Source organism: Triturus cristatus, chromosome 8 (genome assembly GCF_964204655.1).
Source record: "Triturus cristatus chromosome 8, aTriCri1.1, whole genome shotgun sequence".
Classification (NCBI taxonomy): domain Eukaryota; kingdom Metazoa; phylum Chordata; class Amphibia; order Caudata; family Salamandridae; genus Triturus; species Triturus cristatus.
Window position 1 is genome coordinate 1,415,923,208 of NC_140591.1, and position 20,042 is coordinate 1,415,943,249.

Below are 20,042 nucleotides of genomic sequence, written 5' to 3' on the forward strand. Positions count from 1 at the left end.
TACAAAATGGCAGGGGGTTACAGGAAACACTGCACAGCACTACAACAATGACTGGGGGATACAGAAAACACTGCAAAGCACTATAACAAAGAGAAAACAGAATTACAAAATGGCAGGGGGTTACAGGAAACACTGCACAGCACTACAACAATGACTGGGGGATACAGAAAACACTGCAAAGCACTATAACAAAGAGAAAACAGAATAACAAAATGGCAGGGGGTTACAGGAAACACTGCACAGCACTACAACAATGACTGGGGGATACAGAAAACACTGCAAAGCACTATAACAAAGAGAAAACAGAATAACAAAATGGACGGGGGTTACAGGAAACACTGCACAGCACTACAACAATGACTGGGCGATAAAGAAAACACTGCAAGGCACTATAACAGAGAAAACAGACTAACAAAATGGCAGGGGGTTACAGGAAACATTGCAAAGCACTATAACAAAGAGAAACAGAATAACAAAATGACAGGGCATTACAGGAAAAAAAGCAAAGCACTAAAGAAAATAAGAATAACAAGCAAATATGTACTTTTCTACGATTAATGGGAGTAGCTTCTAGTTGAGATAGAAGACAAAAAGATAAATAAAGACAAATGTTGCTGACTGAAAGCACTCTGCCACTTAAAGCACGCAGCTCTTACGAAGCTCGCTAAAAGCGTTTTCTGTATGTTTGACGAGGACATGGGTTTCCTTTATTCTCACAACATTACCTTGAATAGTGTATGTGGTGAAAGCCTTTAGGTCAATAAACTACATCAGATATAGGGTACCATATCCTCACTTTAGTCAATATTTCATCTCTGGCCAACTAGGCTACTTTTTAGTAAAGTCAATATTTGAAGATAGTTTGCCGCTAAGTGGAGTGGAAGACTGCACGAACCGGGGCCATCAAGGTGTTTTACTGTTCTCCATTGAAACAAATGGGATTTTATTGCACTGGTATTGACAACGTATTCAGGCGTCACAGCTGCTGTAAAGCATGCCGGGCGTCTGTCAGTGTTTCCAAGGCCGCTGGCCTGATTTGTAGTATGGAGGATGGGACACTACGTCACAAACATGATGAATATCCATATTGAAAGTGCCATGGAAAATTAGCCAACTTGGGGATGGGGTATAGGTCACATTTGTGATGGCGTATTCCATCCACCAAAGTTTAAACCAGGCCCATCATCATAAAAAGATATCACAGTTAAAAAAAGAATAATAATTCCTTGAATGAGTTGATGGCTTTATGTTAGAAACACACACTACCAAGCCCTTCACTCGAAGCACTACATGAACTACATCACCAAAATGTGCTCTGCTGCATGTCGGCAAGGTCCACACACAGACATACATGTATATATTCTGATTCTAGTCACAAAAAGTGGCCTCCAGGCAACTGCTCAATGTTGTAATATCAGAGAGTGCAGTCATCAGATTCCTGCCTCACCACGTCAAAAGTATCTCATTTTTATGGGTCAAAGCAGGTGAAGTAGTCAATTTTGGATTTCACTTTTTTGGAAGGACTTATATGCCCGCAAAAGTGTCATGGATTGACAGCCAATAATTTTCAGTACACCTATCACAGTCCTTTGATTGCCCAAAGTAAAGACTAAATTTACTTTATTTAACTCCCTTTTTGCGGAAAAAGTCGATGCGTTTCGACCTCATCAGTTTGAGGTCTCTTCAGGACCAAGGCAGTTTTTTTTTACTTTTTCAATCTGCACTGTTGGAAAGGTTACATTTTTCTATATAGCAGTATCTCACTGCTTCAATGGGATTTTACACGGTTAGATTTATAGTAGCTTTCAGTTTTTTTCGTCACTGTACGTCGATCTCTGAATCATTCGTTCACTTCTAAAGCCATCCCGCTCTCATAAAGAAAAGTTTGTGTGCGTTCAACTTCCCTGGAAACTTTGTTACAACCTTTTCTGTCTCAGTTACTTGATACACATCTTGCCAATACTCCAACAACGCTTTTGATCAATTCAAACGACGATCTCCATCTGTGTACAGACGATGACGGAGAACACTGATTGAATTGATCAAAAGTGTTGTTGGAGTATCGGCAAAAAATATTTTGATAATATATTTGTATTGGTTTTCAGAGAAATAAAACATACCTGCAAACAAAGCAAGCTTAAAGTAAAGGTAAACAGTGACGATCCCTGACCACAGAACAAAGGCTTCACATCACATTCCCATGAGCCCAAAATGTTCCCAACATATACCCCAATTTTTATAATGTTTTAGTGGGAAGCCACGAGCTGCGCACACTGGCTCCTCCATCTTTGACGACCAGGCCATGGCATTCTGCCACGCATGCAAATCAGGGGCAGTCTTTGAAGTCCAGTGCCGGGCAATATCACGCTTCCCCAACAGGGTACCCAAACCCACCAAGTATCTCTCAGACCTCCAGCTGCCCAACTCCTCCAGTAGACCCAAGACCATGATGAGGTGAACAACCTATCGGCCTACACAACACATCTGACAAGACCCCCAAAAGTTGGGACCAATATTGCTGTATTATGGAACACAACCAATACGCATGTTAAAAATCTGCGTTATCAGCACCGCATCTATGGTAAGTGGGCGTTGCTAGTTTACCCGCCTTTCAGAGCATCAAATAGGTCTATGAAGAACATTTATTTGGATCATACGAAGTTGGGAGGAGATGGCCAATTCCAGCGGTGCCATAAGTACTTCTCTCCATTTCCCATCCTCCAAAGCACCCATCCAGGCCCCCCAGCGAGTGTGGAGGGCCAAGAACATGTCTGGGTAGTTGATGACCAGGGAAATATAGATCTGTCCCAGATGTGACATAAGGACCTTAACCTCCATAGGGCTAATAAACTCGGGACCTCCATCAGAGCTGTCTGGTGATAAGACAAGGCATGGCAAATCTACAGGAAGGGGAAGAACTGGGTATGGTGTCGGCGGAAGTCCTCCTGTAACTCGGAGAAGGCACGTATATTAGAACCCTGCCACACATCACCTAGATGAGAAATGCCGATCAGATCCCACCGTCCAAACCCTTCCAGTTTTGCCACGAGCCTAAGTAGCTCTCACTCTTCTTAATGCCACTCACCAACCAAGAACAGCTACATAAAACCTCTAATGTGAACAGCACGAAACACTTAGCACACATGCAATATTATTAGCGTTCAGCCCACCAACCACTTATAACCTACAGAGTGGCATTCGACCTATTTACTGAAAGCACTTTAGCACCTTATCAAGGGTAGGACTTGCTATTTGAATGCAACTACAATACACTACATCATAGTAGGATGCAGAGTGCTGCTATGCTGCCCACAGGGAGGACATATGAGGATTTCAAGATTGTGGAAGCACACATCTTCTGCCCAATCAAAACATGTACTCCTGGCTCCCAAAATGTGGTTGGAGCCAAACCCCTTCTCCTGGTGATTCTCACATAATTGCCTGGCAACAGCTACACAGTTACGCCAGACCATAACCAGGAATCCCACACATCTTGATATAATCTTGCTAAGGAGGCCACATATATTTTCTAATGATGGTCTGGATCCATGCCACATTTTCAGGATACCCACTATGTAAATGAGGTCCATTGACATTGATAGAACGTAAATTTGCATTACATGGAAATGCTGATAATCGAAAAAAACACATTAGGTCTTCCTATGGACCTACGCTGGACACCGATGTCATAAAATATCCACACACTGAATTAAATTCCACTAGCCACTTCCACGCTGGCGCAGAGCAGGATTACAAAAAAAGACTCCAGGCTTGTGGTTCACAGACTTACTTCAGTGCTGAGAAGGAGAATCCTTTCAAGCCATCTTTGCACCTGAAAGCAGAAAAATCACGTTGTTATTTTTGCCAAAAAGTAAACAATAGAGCAATTGTTAAGCAGCTTCAAGCGTGGAAATCTGGCACACAGGCAGGGATCCCTCACAGTCGATATTAGATATAAAGGCAGACACTGGTTTGTTTATAGAAGCAGTAAAGATAACTATGTACACTCTGAAAGGATTAGTCCACACAAAACCTTTCTCAGGGTGTCAGCACGAAATAACAATGATGATACAAATGAGGCAAATGCATATGAGCTGAATCCTGGATCACCTTTTACCCAGACAGAAATCCACCCTTCAGGGGTGCCTGCCAAACAGGACGCCCGGCTCTGGCAGCTGCCCGGGACTCGCTGGGAACAAGATGTTGGCGGCTCGAGTGGCTTTGATCGTGGCACAGATTTCCTTCCCTATAACTTTGTGATACTTGGCCAAGGTTCTAGCATTAGGAGCTGCTCGACACTGTACACCCCCTGGCGCAGCTGGCATCCCATCCAGGGTAGTAGAGAGCTGCGATCCGACAACTGCAGGTGCCGGTTTATACTGTGGGTCTCTGCAGCAGCTGGAAGGTGTGGTAGCTGAAGGAGAACCGATGTCATTTATAAAGCTGGGAAGAGGCTAGAGGTGTTTGGGAGTTGCCTTACCTCCTGCAGCCTGTTTGATAACCAAACAAGATCCTACAACAAATGAATACTGTTCTATCATCTCTGGGATAGCTAGGCGAGACACTATAAACTTTGCCATATCCGACTAAAACCCTATCATTTCTGTGGCAACTGGCTAAGAACCTACAAATCTCTCTAGGAGCTGGGCAAAAGCCTATAAACTCTGGCCCAGTTAAGCAAGACCCTATAATTTCTTTTATCACAAAGGTAAGACTCTATAACTATCGTGGTGGCTGCTCTAGTATTTATAATTTCTCTGTAGGTGGGAAAAGGCATGTAATCTTTCTGGGAGTTTCTTAATATTGCACTTTGCTTTGATAGATGAACAAATTAATCAAATTTTTTTAGTAGATTGTTAACATCCTTTGATCTCAGATTTAGATCCACAAAACGTTATAATCTGTGCCAAAACTGGGAGACCCCATATGATATTTACAGATGTTGGCTAAAAACCTATAATATCTCTGGTAGCAGGGAACAATGTATAATCTTTCTGGTGCGTGCTTTAATGTCCTATTACTTACTGGTAATCTTCATTACTCCGGGTCCCGTAGTCCTCGACACCTTCATAACAAGTGAAATTTACTATCTCACCGACAGAAAAAAAGAACGAAGGAATGCTGGACCTACCCTCCCCCTCCCACTGGGAGTACATAAGGCGTACTGGTCCCAGCATTCCTCCTGAAATACCAAGCCACAATGAAGGCCGGCAGACAGGGAGGGAGGGAGGGATGTCATGAAGGTGTCGAGGACTACGGGACCCGGAGTAATGAAGATTACCGGTAAGTAATAGGACATTACCGCCTGGTCCCTACGTCCTCGACACCTTCATAACAAGTAAGAAATACCAAAGCAGACAACGGCATTCATTCCAGAAAACACAACAAACCGCCAGGACAGCAAAACAAACCCAGAGATTTATTGGAGACAAAAAAGAAAAAAACATCAGGAGCGGACAGAGCTCAACACCCCCAACGCAAAACTCCCATCATCCCCCAACAGATTGAGGAGCCGATAATGCCTGATGAAAGTATTAGAAGAGGCCCAGGTGGCAGCTCTCCAAATCTCAGAGAGAGGAACACACCGAACCTCCGCCCAAGAGGCAGCCACCCCCCTTGTAGAACGACCCTGAACCCCCAAAGGAGGAGGCGACCCAGACAGAGAGTAGGCCAAGGAAATGACTTGCTTCAGCCAACGCCCGATCAACACAGAAGAAGCCTTACCCCCACGTGAAGCAGCCCCAAAGGAGACAAAAAGGGAGTCCAACTTGCGAAACACCGCCGTGCGATCAAGGTAAACGCGCAAAGCCCTGCACACATCCAACAAGGACCACCGGGGACCACCAGGAGAATCCAAAACAGAGCCCAAGGCAGGCAAGACCAACTCCTGGCACCTGTGAAATTGCGAAGAAACCTTCGGCACAAAAGAAAAATCAAGGCGAAGCACCACCCGACCCCCCGTGAAGGACAAGAAAGGCTCACGCGCCATCAAGGCACAACGCGGAACACAAACGACCAAAATTACCCCAGTGTCGATCATAAGATTTGAGGGTAGAAGGCCGCCGAGAATGTTGAAGGGCCACCGCTAAATGGTCCGGGAAACCGCGCCGCCTCCAACCCTGCCTCTCAACCTCCACACCGACAGCCGCAATCGGAGAAGAGACAGGGACGGGGAAGACCTCAGAGGAGACGGGGACAGGGGAAGAAACCAGGGACCCCTCAACGCCAAAAGACGAACCGTCGGAAACCAGGACCTCCGAGGCCAAAACGGCAGGACCACCACCACCTCCCGATCCTCTTGACACAAACGGGCCAGAAATCGGGGAACCAGAGCCAGAGGAGGAAAGGCATAGAGGAGACGGGAGGGCCAAGGAATCGACAGGGCATCCACCCCCAGCAACCCTCCTGCAGAAACCGGGAGCAGAAGCGAGGAAGCTGTGCATTGTGCCGGGAGGCAAAGAGGTCCAGAAAGGGAAGACCAAACCTCCCGCACACAAGCCGAAACGCAACCGGGGTGAGAGACAACTCCAGAGAATCCGGAAAGCAACGACTCAGGACATCCGCCACACAGTTGTCCACTCCCCGAATATGAACTGCTGTCAGAGACAGCAGATGGCCCTCCGCCCAACAAAACAGGGGAACAACCACCGCATTCAAAGAGGCCAAACTAACCCCCCCTTGATGATTGAGATAAGCCACCGTCACCATATTGTCGGACCGAACCAACACGTTCCGATCGAGCAACAGACCCCGAAAACCCATCACAGCCCGGGACACAGCCATCTGCTCTCGCCAGTTGGATGACCGGCGGCTCTCCAGGAGGGACCAACGACCCTGAAGGGATCGAGACCCCAAGGTCGCACCCCACCCCACCCCAAGGAGCTGGCATCCGTCGTCAAGAATAGAGAAGGGGAAGACTGCAGAGGCAGACCCTGTGACAGATGGCCCCTCACTGACCACCACAGAAGAACCGGGAGGACCACAGGAGACACCGGAATAACAACTTCCAAATTGCGGGACAGGGGATTCCAGAGAGACAGGAGGTACACCCAAAGTGGACACAGATGAAACCGCACCCAGGCCACCGTAAAAACAGTCACCGCCTTCAGACCCATAAGACGCAAGCAAAGGCGCATTGGAAAGGCACCCCCCACCCTGAAACGCCGAGCAAGGGACACCAATGTCACAACCCGAGCTTCGGGGAGGAACACCCGGTTCAGGTCCGAACGGAAGCGGGCCCCAATGAAAACCATGCCCTGAGACGGCGTCAGCTGACACTTGGGGAAGTTTATCAGGAAACCATGGACCCGCAACGCCGAACACACCACCTCCCGGGCCTCCAACAACAGGACCCGAGAGGGAGCATGAACCAACCAGTCGTCCAAGTACGGGTACACCATCACCCCTTGGAGATGAAGCCACGCGACCAAAGGAGCCACCACCTTCGTAAAGACTCTCGGCGCCGACAGGGCAACACCATGAACTGATAATGACGCCCCAGAACACAAAACCGCAGAAACCGGCGGGACCGCGGATAGATCGGAACATGGTAATAAGCATCCTGAAGATCCAGGGTACACATGAAGTGACCCGGAAGCACCAAAGGAATCACTCTTTGCAAAGTCTCCATGCGAAAAAGAACCCTGGTCACCCACTTGTTCATCACCCTCAGGTCCAAAACCAAGCGGAACCCCCCCGTATTTTTGGGAACCAGAAAGATCAGGGAATAAAAGCCCTCTCCCATCTCCAAAGCAGGAACCTCCTGAATGGCACCCTTCCGAAGAAGATCCACAATCCCCTGAGAGAGATGAGCCCACTTCAAACGGCACGAAGGCCAGGGAGTCGGCCGAACCCCGGAATCTGGAGGAGGAACCGAAAGCTCCAGAGTATAACCCAGGCGAATAATCTCCAACACCCACGCGTCGGAACAAGACTGAACCCAGGCCGTCAGGAAGAAGCGCAGCCGCCCTCCAACCAACAACCCGGGAACCACCGCCAAAGAGTCAGGAACGCGGCTTGGCAAGCGGAGGGGACTTAGCCTTACGATCCCGGCCCCAGCCAGAAGCAAACCTTCCCTGGCCACCCACAAACTGTATACGAGAGGCAGGACGAAAAAAAGACTTGGATCTGGAAGCAGCAGATGAAGAAGAAGAAGAGGAAGACCTCTCCTGATGATGCCTCTTCCTCGAACGTTTCCCCATGGCAGCACAAAACAAGAAGCACAGCCAAAAACCAAGAAACCCCACACCACAAAACCGGTATGCGGTACTCACCCCAGCGGCCCGTTTATAACGAGCAGCCCACAGCCGGGAACATCGAGGCGCCTGACATCCGTCCCGCCGCCAAAACAGGAAGTCAGGCAGGCCGAAAACCGGAAGGGGAAGGAAGCTGCATCCAATCCAGAAGCAGCAAACCGGCCGCGCCCCCTAGCAAGCCCGGCAGGCCAGGAGGGGCGGCCATCGGGCCCGAGGAAAGCGAACACGGTATCACCACCGCCGCGCGGCAGGAATAACCCAGGAAAAGCCTGCGACACTCTCCCAAGCCCGGCAGGGAGGGAGAGGCCTCTGACGAAGGACCGCCGACCGAAGACCGAACCAGCAGCCTCCGCGTAAGTAATCCAGCAAAAGGCAGGAACGCCCCCGCTCCCGCCACGTCCATCTAACTGTCAGCATGACAGAAAAAAAGAAAAGGAGAAATGCTGGGACCAGTACGCCTTATGTACTCCCAGTGGGAGGGGGAGGGTAGGTCCAGCATTCCTTTGTTCTTTTTTTCTGTCGGTGAGATAGTAAATCTCACTTGTTATGAAGGTGTCGAGGACTTTTCTTAATATTGACCAATCTGCTTTGATAGATGAACAAATTAATATAATTTTTTTAGTAGATTGTTAACATCTTATGATCTTAGATTTAGATCCACAAAACGTTATAATCTGTGTCAAAACTGGGAGACCCCATATAATATTTACAGATGTTGGCTACAAACCTTTAATATCTCTGGTAGCAGGGAACAATGTATAATCTTTCTGGTGCGTGCTTTAATATTGTATAGCCTGCTATGGTTGCTGAACAAGACTCTATAGTATGGAAAATGGACACGATTCTAGAATCAAAATCGTAACTCCGCAAGATCCTATACACGGAGTCAAAACCGGGCAACTCCTAATAATCTCTGTGGTGGGTGTCCAAATAGCTATCATCTCTCTGGCAACTGGATTAGACCCTGTCATTTTCCCCATCGATTAGAAAAACATTATAATCCTTCTGCAGGTTGGTCAAGCGCCTATGATCTCCGTGGTAGCAGTGGCGGCTGGTGACATTTGAAAGTGGTGGGCGTTAAATTATGACAGTTCTGCACTGAGGCGCGCGAGCCTAGCGAGCAAGCCTAAACAACTTTCGGGGGGGTCGGGGGTTCTCCCCCGAGAAAATTTTGAAAAAATAGAGGATAAATGGAGCATTTTCAAGCAAATATGAGGAAGCAGGAAGGTTATTAATGCAATACACCCAGCAATGCCCCAGCCTCCTCCTTATGACCCCTATTACCCTCCCATCTCTCTCCTTTGCTTCTCTCCACCTCTCTCAAGGACCGGAAGAGCAGCAGCACTTTAATCAGGTCCTCTGGAATTATGCAACAGGAAGTACCAAATAATGCAGCAGGGTTGACTACATTTTACAGTGTAATGCAGGGTAGTATTTCATTATTATGTCACTTTCTGCACATGTTAACACTATGTAAGTAAGAAATGTGCCATATACATTGGCATCAAACTACGCACTTTCCCTGCTAACCGGAACGGTAAAAGGAATGAAAAAGATGCCGCGACACGCAAGTCTGACATATATCATCACATTGGTGACAAACTCACAAAGCACTTTTTTTTTTCGAGGGCACATAGTTATGAAATGCCAGAGCGGCCACTTTCACAGTGTGACCTGAAAATTACCACCAATCAGGTCAAGCTGTGCAATAAACCAGGACAGACGCAAATCGAATTACATGCTATACCATAGAGTTTCAGATCGAGGTTCATCATTCAAAATGCAAAATTCTTCTTAGTACTCAGCAACCTCAGAAAAAAGCAACACACATGAACCCTTCTTGCTTCCAGATATCAACCTTGTGGAGGATCAATGTGCTGGATCCCACAATCAAGGCAAACAAAAACACATTCAATAGCAGAAAACAGTTTTCCAGGAAAAGACACAGTCATTGTTCCAATATGGGTCACCTCTTTCTGTCAATTCTTGCTGTATTTCCAACATTCATATAACGTTTAAGTAGAGCGAGCAGTTACTTATTTCTCCGGCCTCACACTATTTTAAAGCGGCAGTGCTAAAGGAAATCAGACGTTGGTATAGAAAAGTAACTTTTCTCCTGGAGTCTACGTCATTACTAAGAAAATGTAATGCAAAGTTTCCTAATACTCTTATTTACAGAGGGACACAGTTGTGTGAAACAAAAGATTACATGGAACCAGTAGGCTATTTTACCCTGTGTCAAAACAACTAAAACGTGGGGAAAGGACAAAGTGAAAAACTGAAAATACAGAGATGTTTGCTTTTACACCAGCAGCACTGAGAGTAGGGAAACATCCTTGATCTTTGTAGATACAAAGGGGACCAATACCAATTGTGTCAAATTTTAAACTATCAACATTTCAGCATCGCGTCTCTGAGGAATCTCTATATCGTGGCTGGTGTAATGTAGTCCAGTGCCAGATTGGGTCGCCAGTGAGTAAATGCAGATTGACCCCTAAGCATTTTTCTTTAGCTGTTCTTCAGTTTGTGAACTCCTTTCAATCCCTGAAACTTTGGAGAAGTACATCGTCTGCCTTTAATTTCATGTGATTAAATATAAAATGAAATTGCAAAGTTTGCACCGAGAGTAGCAAATCTTTTTCAGAATTCCAATGGACAAATATTGCTTTAGATACTTCATCAGTGGACGTCTTCATTAACCCTTTGTGTGCATATCGCACTGCCCAATAACCTGGAGCGCTCATGTGCTTCGTTTTACAGAGATACCCACAGCGGAGATAGACCAGGTCGTGCTAGGAGGTACACTAATTGTGAAAGAATGAAGGGCCAGGTCGAAATTACACATAGAAGGAAGTTGAAAGCCCCCCAGATGTAGAGTGGGCATGTAGCGTAAAAGGTTTTAATCTTGCCCCCTTCGAATAAATAATTGAATGTCATCATCTATTTGCAAATAAGAACTTTGGGACTAAGAACTTGTGCTGTACTACGAAATAACCTGCTAAATAGATTATGACCTTAAGAAATACTATAACAAAAACGAGAACTATTCAATTCCTTTGCAGACGCGCCTCGTGTCGTGTGGGGGGGGGGGGGGGGGGGGACGTTTTTTTTAATTAAATCCTACCTGTCCTGAGCAGGTCCGGGTCCACCATCCGCGCCGCCTCGGGTCCGTTTCCGTTACTTCTGGCGCCTACTCACTGGAACAGCCCATCAGTGCTGGCATGCATTGCAAGCCCCCTCTCAGCCAATCCTGGTGCTGGAGCAGCACCAGGATTGGCTTAGAGCAGGCTTACGCTCCGCCCGCCTACCCATTGGAGACCGAGGTTTGAGCCCTTGGCTCAACCCTCGCTCTCCTAATGGGCATGCGCCAGCCTTTGTAAACACGAGTGCGCATGACTGGGCACGGTGCAAAAATCGCCCTCCGTCCCCACTCATGCGCACTTGTGTGCTGCTGGCTGCCTGTCAATCAACATGACGCCAGACCGCCCACCCCTTCAGACTCTGAAGGGGGTGGGCGGTCCAACGTCATTCTGACTGACAGTTCTCCCTCCCTCAGCGTCTCTGAACGTAAGTAAACTGAGAGTTTACTTAAATTCAGAGACGCGGCAGACGCCGAGGAAGCTGCGGGCACGGGGAGCGGGCGGGGGGGCAACGCCCCAACGCCCCCAATGGACGGACCGCCACTGCGTGGTAGCAGCCTAGAAACCTATAATCTTTGTCGAAGGTGCCTAATATCACAATAACCTGTTTTAGGAGCTGTACCCGGTCCTGTACTATATTTTACATATGGACAAATCCTGTCATTTCGGCCATAGCTGGGCGAGACCTCAGAATTTCCCCCACAGTTTGGAAAGCCCCTTTAGTCGCGGAGGTGGCTAGCCAAGGATTTGAATTATCTCTAGTGGCTAGGCAAGTTCTGTCATCGTTATGGTAGCTGCCTAACGTCATTCAAACAGCTGAGGGGAAGATCATCTTGATATTATCAGCGAATACACTACAATATACAATATAGGAAGATGGTGAGGCCCTGCCATCTCTGGCATGGGCGAGTGAAACCCTATCATCTACGTCTTTTTCTGGCAAGCCAAGGTTCTGCAACCTCTATAGTAAACGGACAATATTTTATAAACTCTGCCATAGTTGGGCGAGATTCAATAAAGCTTTAAAATGAAGACCTATCTAGTTTTTTTTATCATATCAGTGCTTTATATTTCCAACAACTACCGAAAAATTGGGCGATTCATATAAGTAATTATTCAGCCACGCCTCCTTTTTCACATATTTATTCATAAGAGAAAAGAACATACTGGTGGGGTTCAAATGATCAGTAAAGTTTGGAAAGGCGACTTGTGAAATGTTCACACGAAAAAACCTTGCTGCCACGCTATACGGGACTACTCAAAACTAAAAGGGGTTTACAATAAACACATCGCAGACGTGCAGCAAGGTTGTTGTTTCAATAAACATGTCAGCTAAACGTCAAAAGCTTTAGAAGGGAAACTGTTCTCTGCGCATGCACAATCGCGCCACTAGATGGCAGGATTCGACTATTTCCCAACTATACGGCTCCTTACAGAGGGCAGAAAGTTCATAAACACAGACCAGCTCTTTCTGTTCGTCCAAGTGCTGCGGCAGGTGACTCCAACTATAATTATCTGACTACTATGACCTTTCCCGAAGAAGACTCTCTGTTCTCATCTTCTAGTCACAACACGTTTTATTAGAAATGTTTTGAAGTTTACTTGACGCAAAAATGATAACGACAGGACTTGTATTTTGTTGAATACCCTCAATATAGTGAGTCCTCTACGCTGAATTCGGGTTCATATTTCCCCTTACTGGTGAGAACCAAAGACAATCCGAGCCTGCAAATCCCTCCACACCCATATTTACAAGCCCCTTACGCCACCGTAGTCACTTTTCCCATGTTAAAAATGACGCCAAAGTGGCACAAGGTGCTTATAAATAAGCCCCCCCCCCCCCCCGTACAAAAGCGCTGCTTTCCAAAACGGAGTAAAAAAGCAATAACTTATTCCTTTGGACAGGACTTAATTTGTGGCGGGCCTCTCTGGGTTTCAGACCCGGAAATAATTAGAAACCGACCTGAAACGAGTCTCCATAGAGTCCTGCATTGATATCCTTAATAGGGAAAACACCGATCGATTTCTCAACAGCGATACCTCATCAATGACTGAAAAAACAATTAGGGGAATGCATGTCATTGAGTTACCTCCTGTTTACATTTCACATATTTTGCTTAATTTATTTTCCTGAGGGTACTCTGCTTTTTCAAGGATGCTGTTTGATGTAGTTTTTTCATGCAGATGTATTTATTATGTATTGAGGGTCGCATAATTGTGTCTGCGTTAGTTCAGGTTGTTGGTAGAAGGGCACGCTATAGAGAACTAGAGTTGAAAGCAGCAGTGCGAGCCTCTCGCATTTCATGCCAGTGACTAAATAAAGAGTTTCAAAATATGCACGCCCCTCCAATCCTTGGCACCTCTGCAGAGCGAACTGATCAATGGTGACAAGTGCCACTGTAACTGTGAGTAACAAAGCTGTTGAAATATTGACAGGGCGGGAGTAAAAGAAAATGTTTAGAGGGATGCTGAAGTTAAGGAGATGCAAGGCGGTGTGTGCAGTAGGACACAGTGAAAAGAGGATGATGAAGAGGAAAGAGATTGGGCGTGAAATAGGCAGGTGGAGGATTTCAGAAAGATGTGGGGGGGGGGTAAAGAATGTGTCTCACTGACAGAAAGCAGAGTTAAGGGGTGTGAAGGGGAGAACAGGAGCGATTGCTACACTCGGACCTCGATAATGCTTAATTCACAGTCTGATATTTTCAAAAGTAAATCATTTCCAATTCTATTTTTTCACAAAACGTCACTGCTGCTCATTTACCTGATAGTGCTAATGAGCACTGGCAAAGCCAAGATATCTGGCTTATTTTAGGCGCCAGCCTGTTATCATGTGCTATGTCTGGATGCAATAGCCAGAAGCTCACAAAGAAGCAGTATTACTGGTCAGGTAGCACTCTCCGTGAAACACCGGATTTTAGTTTACCTCTTTAGGACACACCTTTAATTTTATAGCCATACCTCTTGGAAAGGATGCATAGTTACTCTTTTTGGCCATGCCCCTTTTAGTGACACCACCATGATTTTCTTGGAACACCTGATGTTGCTCCCCTGACCTCATTGCGGTTCACAGACCTCCAGAAATAATGACCCCTTCAGCGGCAGCCGGCATGGATCATGAGGGAAGGGGGGTGTAAAAATATCCCCAAAAACTTACCTTATCGCCGCGTCTCTCCGCCGCGTCGGGCCAGAACAGGAAGCATTAAGGCTCCCCTAAGCTAATCACAATGCTGCAATGCAGCTTTCTGATTGGTCTGAGCGCCGTGGTTCTGCGTTCAGCACGGGAATGGGAGTCTGTGCGTGTTCTCAAGCCAGGCTGTAATGCAGCCTGGGTAGAGAACATTCATGCGCATTTACAAAGTGTGCCCACCACTCCTCCCCCTGCTCTGAGAGCAGAGCAACTCTACCCCGCAAAGCTGCCGCAGCAGGAGAAAATAAAATGATACCATTGAGTTATTATAATTTAATTTTTCCCTTATTTCACTGCTGCATTTGTCACCCTGAGTGGGACGGGTATGCTCAGACGTGAGTCCCGTGTTCTCCATGCCACTAGAATCAAGCTTTCCTGGCTGAAGAGGGGTGAAACCCCGAAACCGGTCCTAGGATGCTTGGTTCCAGTCCAGGGAGGACCTGGCTTGGCAGTTCGGGCTGGACTGTTCCCATGAGGCACAGGATCAAGACTGATTTGCATATGGCTGGATTCAAACTGGAATGGCATGGTGAGCAAAAAAACGATGGATTTAGGCCCAGATCTCTGTACTGGGGTGAATGTATGACATTGTTCTGCATTCTGTCCATCAATTGTTGTTTTTGCATTTCTCAACCCGAATGGGACAGGTATGCTCAGACGTGAGTCCCGTGCTCTCCATGCCACTAGAATCAAGCTATCCTGGCTGAAGAGGGGTGAAACCCCGAAACCGGTCCTAGGATGCTTGGTTCCAGTCCAGGGAGGTCCTGGCTTGGCAGTTCGGGCTGGACTATTCTCATGAAGCACAGGGTCAAGACTGATTTGCATATGGCTGGGTTCAAACTGGAATGGCATGGTGAGCAAAAAAACGATGGATTTAGGCCCAGATCTCTGTACTGGGGTGAATGTATGACAATGGTCCGCATTCTGTCCATCAATTGTTGTTTGTGCATTTGTCACCCCGAGTGGGACGGGTATGCTCAGACGTGAATCCCGTGTTCTCCATGCCACTGGAATCAAGGTATCCTGGCTGAAGAGGGGTGAAACCCCGAGACCAGTCCTAGGATGCTTGGTTCCAGTCCAGGGAGGACCTGGCTTGGCAGTTCGGGCTGGACTGTTCCCATGAGGCACAGGGTCAGGACTGATTTGCATATGGCTGGGTTCAAACTGGAATGGCATGGTGAGCAAAAAAACGATGGATTTAGGCCCAGATCTCTGTACTGGGGTGAATGTATGACATTGTTCTGCATTCTGTCAATCAATTGTTGTTTTTGCATTTGTCACCCCGAGTGGGACGGGTATGCTCAGACGTGTGTCCCATGCTCTCCATGCCACTAGAATCAAGCTATCCTGGCTGTATTGGGGTGAAACCCCGAAACCGGTACTAGGATGCTTGGTTCCAGTCCAGGGAGGACCTGGCTTGGCAGTTCGGGCTGGACTGTTCCCATGAGGCACAGGGTCAAGACTGATTTGCATATGGCTGGGTTCAAACTGGAATGGCATGGTGAGCAAAAAAACGATGGATTTAGGCCCAGATCTCTGTACTGGGGTGAATGTATGACATTGTTCTGCATTCTGTCCAATTGTTGTTTTTGCAAAGCAGTGGGGCAACACTCCGCCTTAGCAGAGGAGTCGCAACTTGGCCCTCTGTAGTTACCAAGGAGCCAGGGGCAGCAGCGCGTTCCCCCATCGGGACACAAACAGGAGTTTATGGCAGCAGGGAACTAGACTGATGACATCTTCCGCTGCCATGGCCTTCACTGGAGTACGAGCTGCAGGGGAGAATACAGTGCATGAGGAGTCAACTCTGCCTAAAGCCTCATCCTGGATGTGGGGGAGAACTGACTGAGTCCCAGATTTTCTCTCAATGAGGGCAATAGGCAGTTATAAAGGCATCTGTAATCCCCACATTAAGCTAGTCTCGTGTGTGGCTACCACTCAAACAGGGTGACTGTCACAAATTCATGGGGGAGCCATGACCCACTTTTCACTCATGCCTGTGGTCTCGAGCATGAGACCATCACCATGATCAAAGAAGTATCACTGAATGAAGTCTGTTTACTTATTTCCCTAGATCACAGAGATTGGTTTAACAAGCTGGGTTCTAGTTTTATTTCTGCTCTTGTCTGCTCTGGTTTGCTCCTAGACAGCCAATGAGTGTCTCGATTGAGAAGAGAAGTTTCACCACAGACCCCTGATGATCCACACCTTTTGTAGGTACAATCCTCTGCGGGTAATCAAGATGCAAGATTGCACCACAATATCTGTGTATAATATTAACCGTGTTGTATGTATGTATCTATGCATGTGGGATTTCTATAGCGCAATCCTCACCAACAGGCAGTGTGGCACAATGATGCAGTGTTGCTGTTGTAATACAAAGACACATTTTCCTTGGAAAGACATTCAGATACCACAAATCTATATCACTGCCTCTACTAGAGGGACTCCCCCAGAGGGAATGCAGAAAATGGAATACGAGAAACAGTTCACCCGAAAGTAAAATTGTTTTCAATCTGAGTAATCTTTAGGACACATTTGCATTAAAAAAATATTACAGAACTGTATTACAGGTCTACCGGGAATGAGGGCACAGCTTGCCACCATCTTGTGTAGGCTTGAAGTGGATGATGTGACAACTGGAGAAGGCCAATGGCTGCCATGAGAGTTCTGCATGCATCTTTGCTTGTTAGATCTCCGCCATGCTCTTAAAGAGCCTCAAATCTGATGTGTTCAACTTGAGATGGCCCCTACTCGATGAGGTATTTTTAGCCTCTGCCATACTCCCCGGGCAAGGCAGTAGGCATGCCGTGCCTGGCTTGACAACAAACTTACACCGAGAAGGAAAGCCTGACTGTGACACAACAGTGAAGATCATGATCATGCAAGTCTGGGCAAAAATGGAGGACTTCAGGAAGATGCAACTGTTAGACTTCTGCACTATGTGACAGCAGGAAACCAAGGATACATGGGGTCATTCTGGAAGAGTTCCTTTTCAATAGGACTGTCATTGAAACACAACTTTGCTTAATTTTCTTTAAAAAAAACAATGCCTCAGCAATGCAAGGGCCATTATTAGGATGGTGCACAGCTCCTCCCAGTCTTGCTGATGATTCTAGGAAAGTGAGGGAAATTGCACAAAAGGGACGAGAACGACTGACAGTGCCTCTAGGCACTGAATTGGGATTTGCTGTTGTCCTTGGTTGTGGACAGATCCAGTCTGTTTTTATCCACTGTCAGAAGACTTTGCAACACTGGACTGTGTGACAATGCCCCCTGTGACAGTTCCTCCCAGCTGCTGTGGGTGTCTACCGACTTGTGGTCAGGAAGATGCATTGCCAATCGTTGACCTTGTTGGCTGTGGCCAGACTTCTTGAAACTCCTCTGAGACCATGAACTAGAGTGCGCCCCTTTGCTTGTTGATGCAAACCATGGATGAAGCATTGTCAGTTTTGAGTATGGAGGGAATGCTTTAAGTCCCCGCCACACTGCCCTTAGCTATTGAACGTTGACGGACATGACTTTCTTTCACTGGCCACAGACCTATCCTTCCATCGATTAATGCATTGTCCCGAAATCCAGAACTTGCCAGGATATGTGAAGCTTAAAGCAATGCTTGGGTATTTCCTTCACCAAAGCAGTTCTGGTTTCAATTGATGCATCGCCCTCCACAAGTAACCTCATGAAAGCATAGTCGGTATCTATTGGACATCCAGAGCCTTTTACACTGGCAGCAGAAAGGAACCAGGGAAAGTCAAGAGGACCTGATTCCAGGATAGATTGGAACCTGTGAACCCTGAGGTGGAAATGTGTTTAAAGGCTTTATCTTGGATTCAACGCCGGACATTTGTTCTGTGCACTGCAGTGCTGACCTACCACCGACAGGAGGCTACATTGGCAGTGTTTTGGGTAGAGGGACATGTGAAAGTAATTATCCTGCAGATCAACTGAGGTGATAAATTTACCTATCGGTGGGAGCTAAAGAATTCCCTGCAGTGACCATTCAGAAAGGATTAAGCTATCTGTTTAACTGGTGTCTATCAACACTATGGTGACAACCTCCCATTTTCTTTTTGACCAAAAAGAATCTTGAATAGAGCCTCGTATTCCATTGGCACGTGGGCACAGGTGCCATAGTCCCTTCAATAGCATGGCGTGTTTGAGAATTTGAGAATCTAATGTTTCACCATCTCTGGAGCTACCTGAGGTGGCTTTTAGATAAACTGAAGATAACTTTTAGTATAGAGAAAAGAACTCTAATCTCAACAAGGTAGGCCTGGTTACCTTAAGGTTTCTGGTTCCTGTTGTAGTATCCATTCGGCAAAGGGTGTTACTACCAAGATCAGGCCATGTATATGTGTCATGTGGTGGGTCAAATGGGCCTCCCCTTCCTCCTGGCATGATTATCCCTCATTGGAACATGTTGGGAAGGTATCCCAGCAGCAGTTTATGGACTCCTTTCTAGCTGTGGTCACTGGACATCATCTCTGGTGCTTCCCCTTCAGTGGTCGTGTTGCTGTCGCAGTGTTCTCTGAATTTGGGCACACATTCATATGCCACCTTTGAGTCCGAGCCTTGTCTGACATGGACACTACGGATTTGCCCCCTCTTGCCTTGAAAGGTTCCTGGTCGGTGTCTTCCTTGCACCTGGTTTGCATGTTCTGGTTCCTCTGTGCCAGTTCGGCATCATATTTGGATCTTTTGACGCAAGGTGGGTACTTCCAAATGTTTTGTTCTGCTACATGCAGGGGAGATAACTCACTTCAGCTCTTACGTGTAAGTTCCTAAATTTTGGTCCGAAGAGGCCAGTATGCTGATCCAGTCTATCCTCTAAGCATCCTGTCACCTTCTACTGCCTGCTGTATTCTCTTCCTTGGCTCAGGACAAAGTCTACTGAGCACGGACGCCAATGGATTTCCCATCAGCCTCATGAACCACCAGTAAAGGGCAGATACTGTACTCAGGACCAGGGGCGTAACACAGGCCCCCGCATCCCCCGCGGTGCGGGGGGGGCCCCAAGCTGCAGGGGCCCCCCTCAGCACAGTACTTAAACCTGAGCGCTGCGTATTAAATCCGGAGTGGGGGCCACTCTGTGTCCATTGCAGGAGGGCCCCTTAAACTTTCGTTACACCACTGCTCTGGACTATGGTTGGTTCCCTGATAAGGCCACCACATAATGTGCTAATGATGATTAAGTAATGTGTGGCTTCTTCAAGGGTGTTGCCTATGGTTTCTGTAGCGAGGTGTCTCTACGATGCTATAGGAAAAAAGTAACATCTCCAAATAGAAATATATTTTGTGGTTTTCGTGGAGTGCTCCTTCAGTACTGCTGAAGGCTGTAATTTGCTGGGTTGAGCAGGGTGAACCTTCCCTGGATGGTTGCAGTTCACAGATGTTTTTGCAAAGTTCTCTTTTGCCGAGGATTCTACAGTACCTAGTACAAGAAGATGTTTAATGTATTCA

At 47.0% G+C, this 20,042-nt stretch overlaps 1 protein-coding gene across 1 annotated transcript in view; it reads right to left on the minus strand.

Annotated features, from left to right (window-relative positions):
• The window catches only part of TMEM135 (transmembrane protein 135), a 1,073,095-nt gene that overhangs the window by 100,069 nt on the left and 952,984 nt on the right, over positions 1-20,042 (minus strand). Inside the window, exon 7 of the mRNA XM_085623147.1 lies at positions 3,791-3,832. Within this exon, the coding sequence (XP_085479273.1) occupies positions 3,791-3,832 (42 nt within the window). The remainder of the gene's footprint in view (positions 1-3,790; positions 3,833-20,042) is intronic.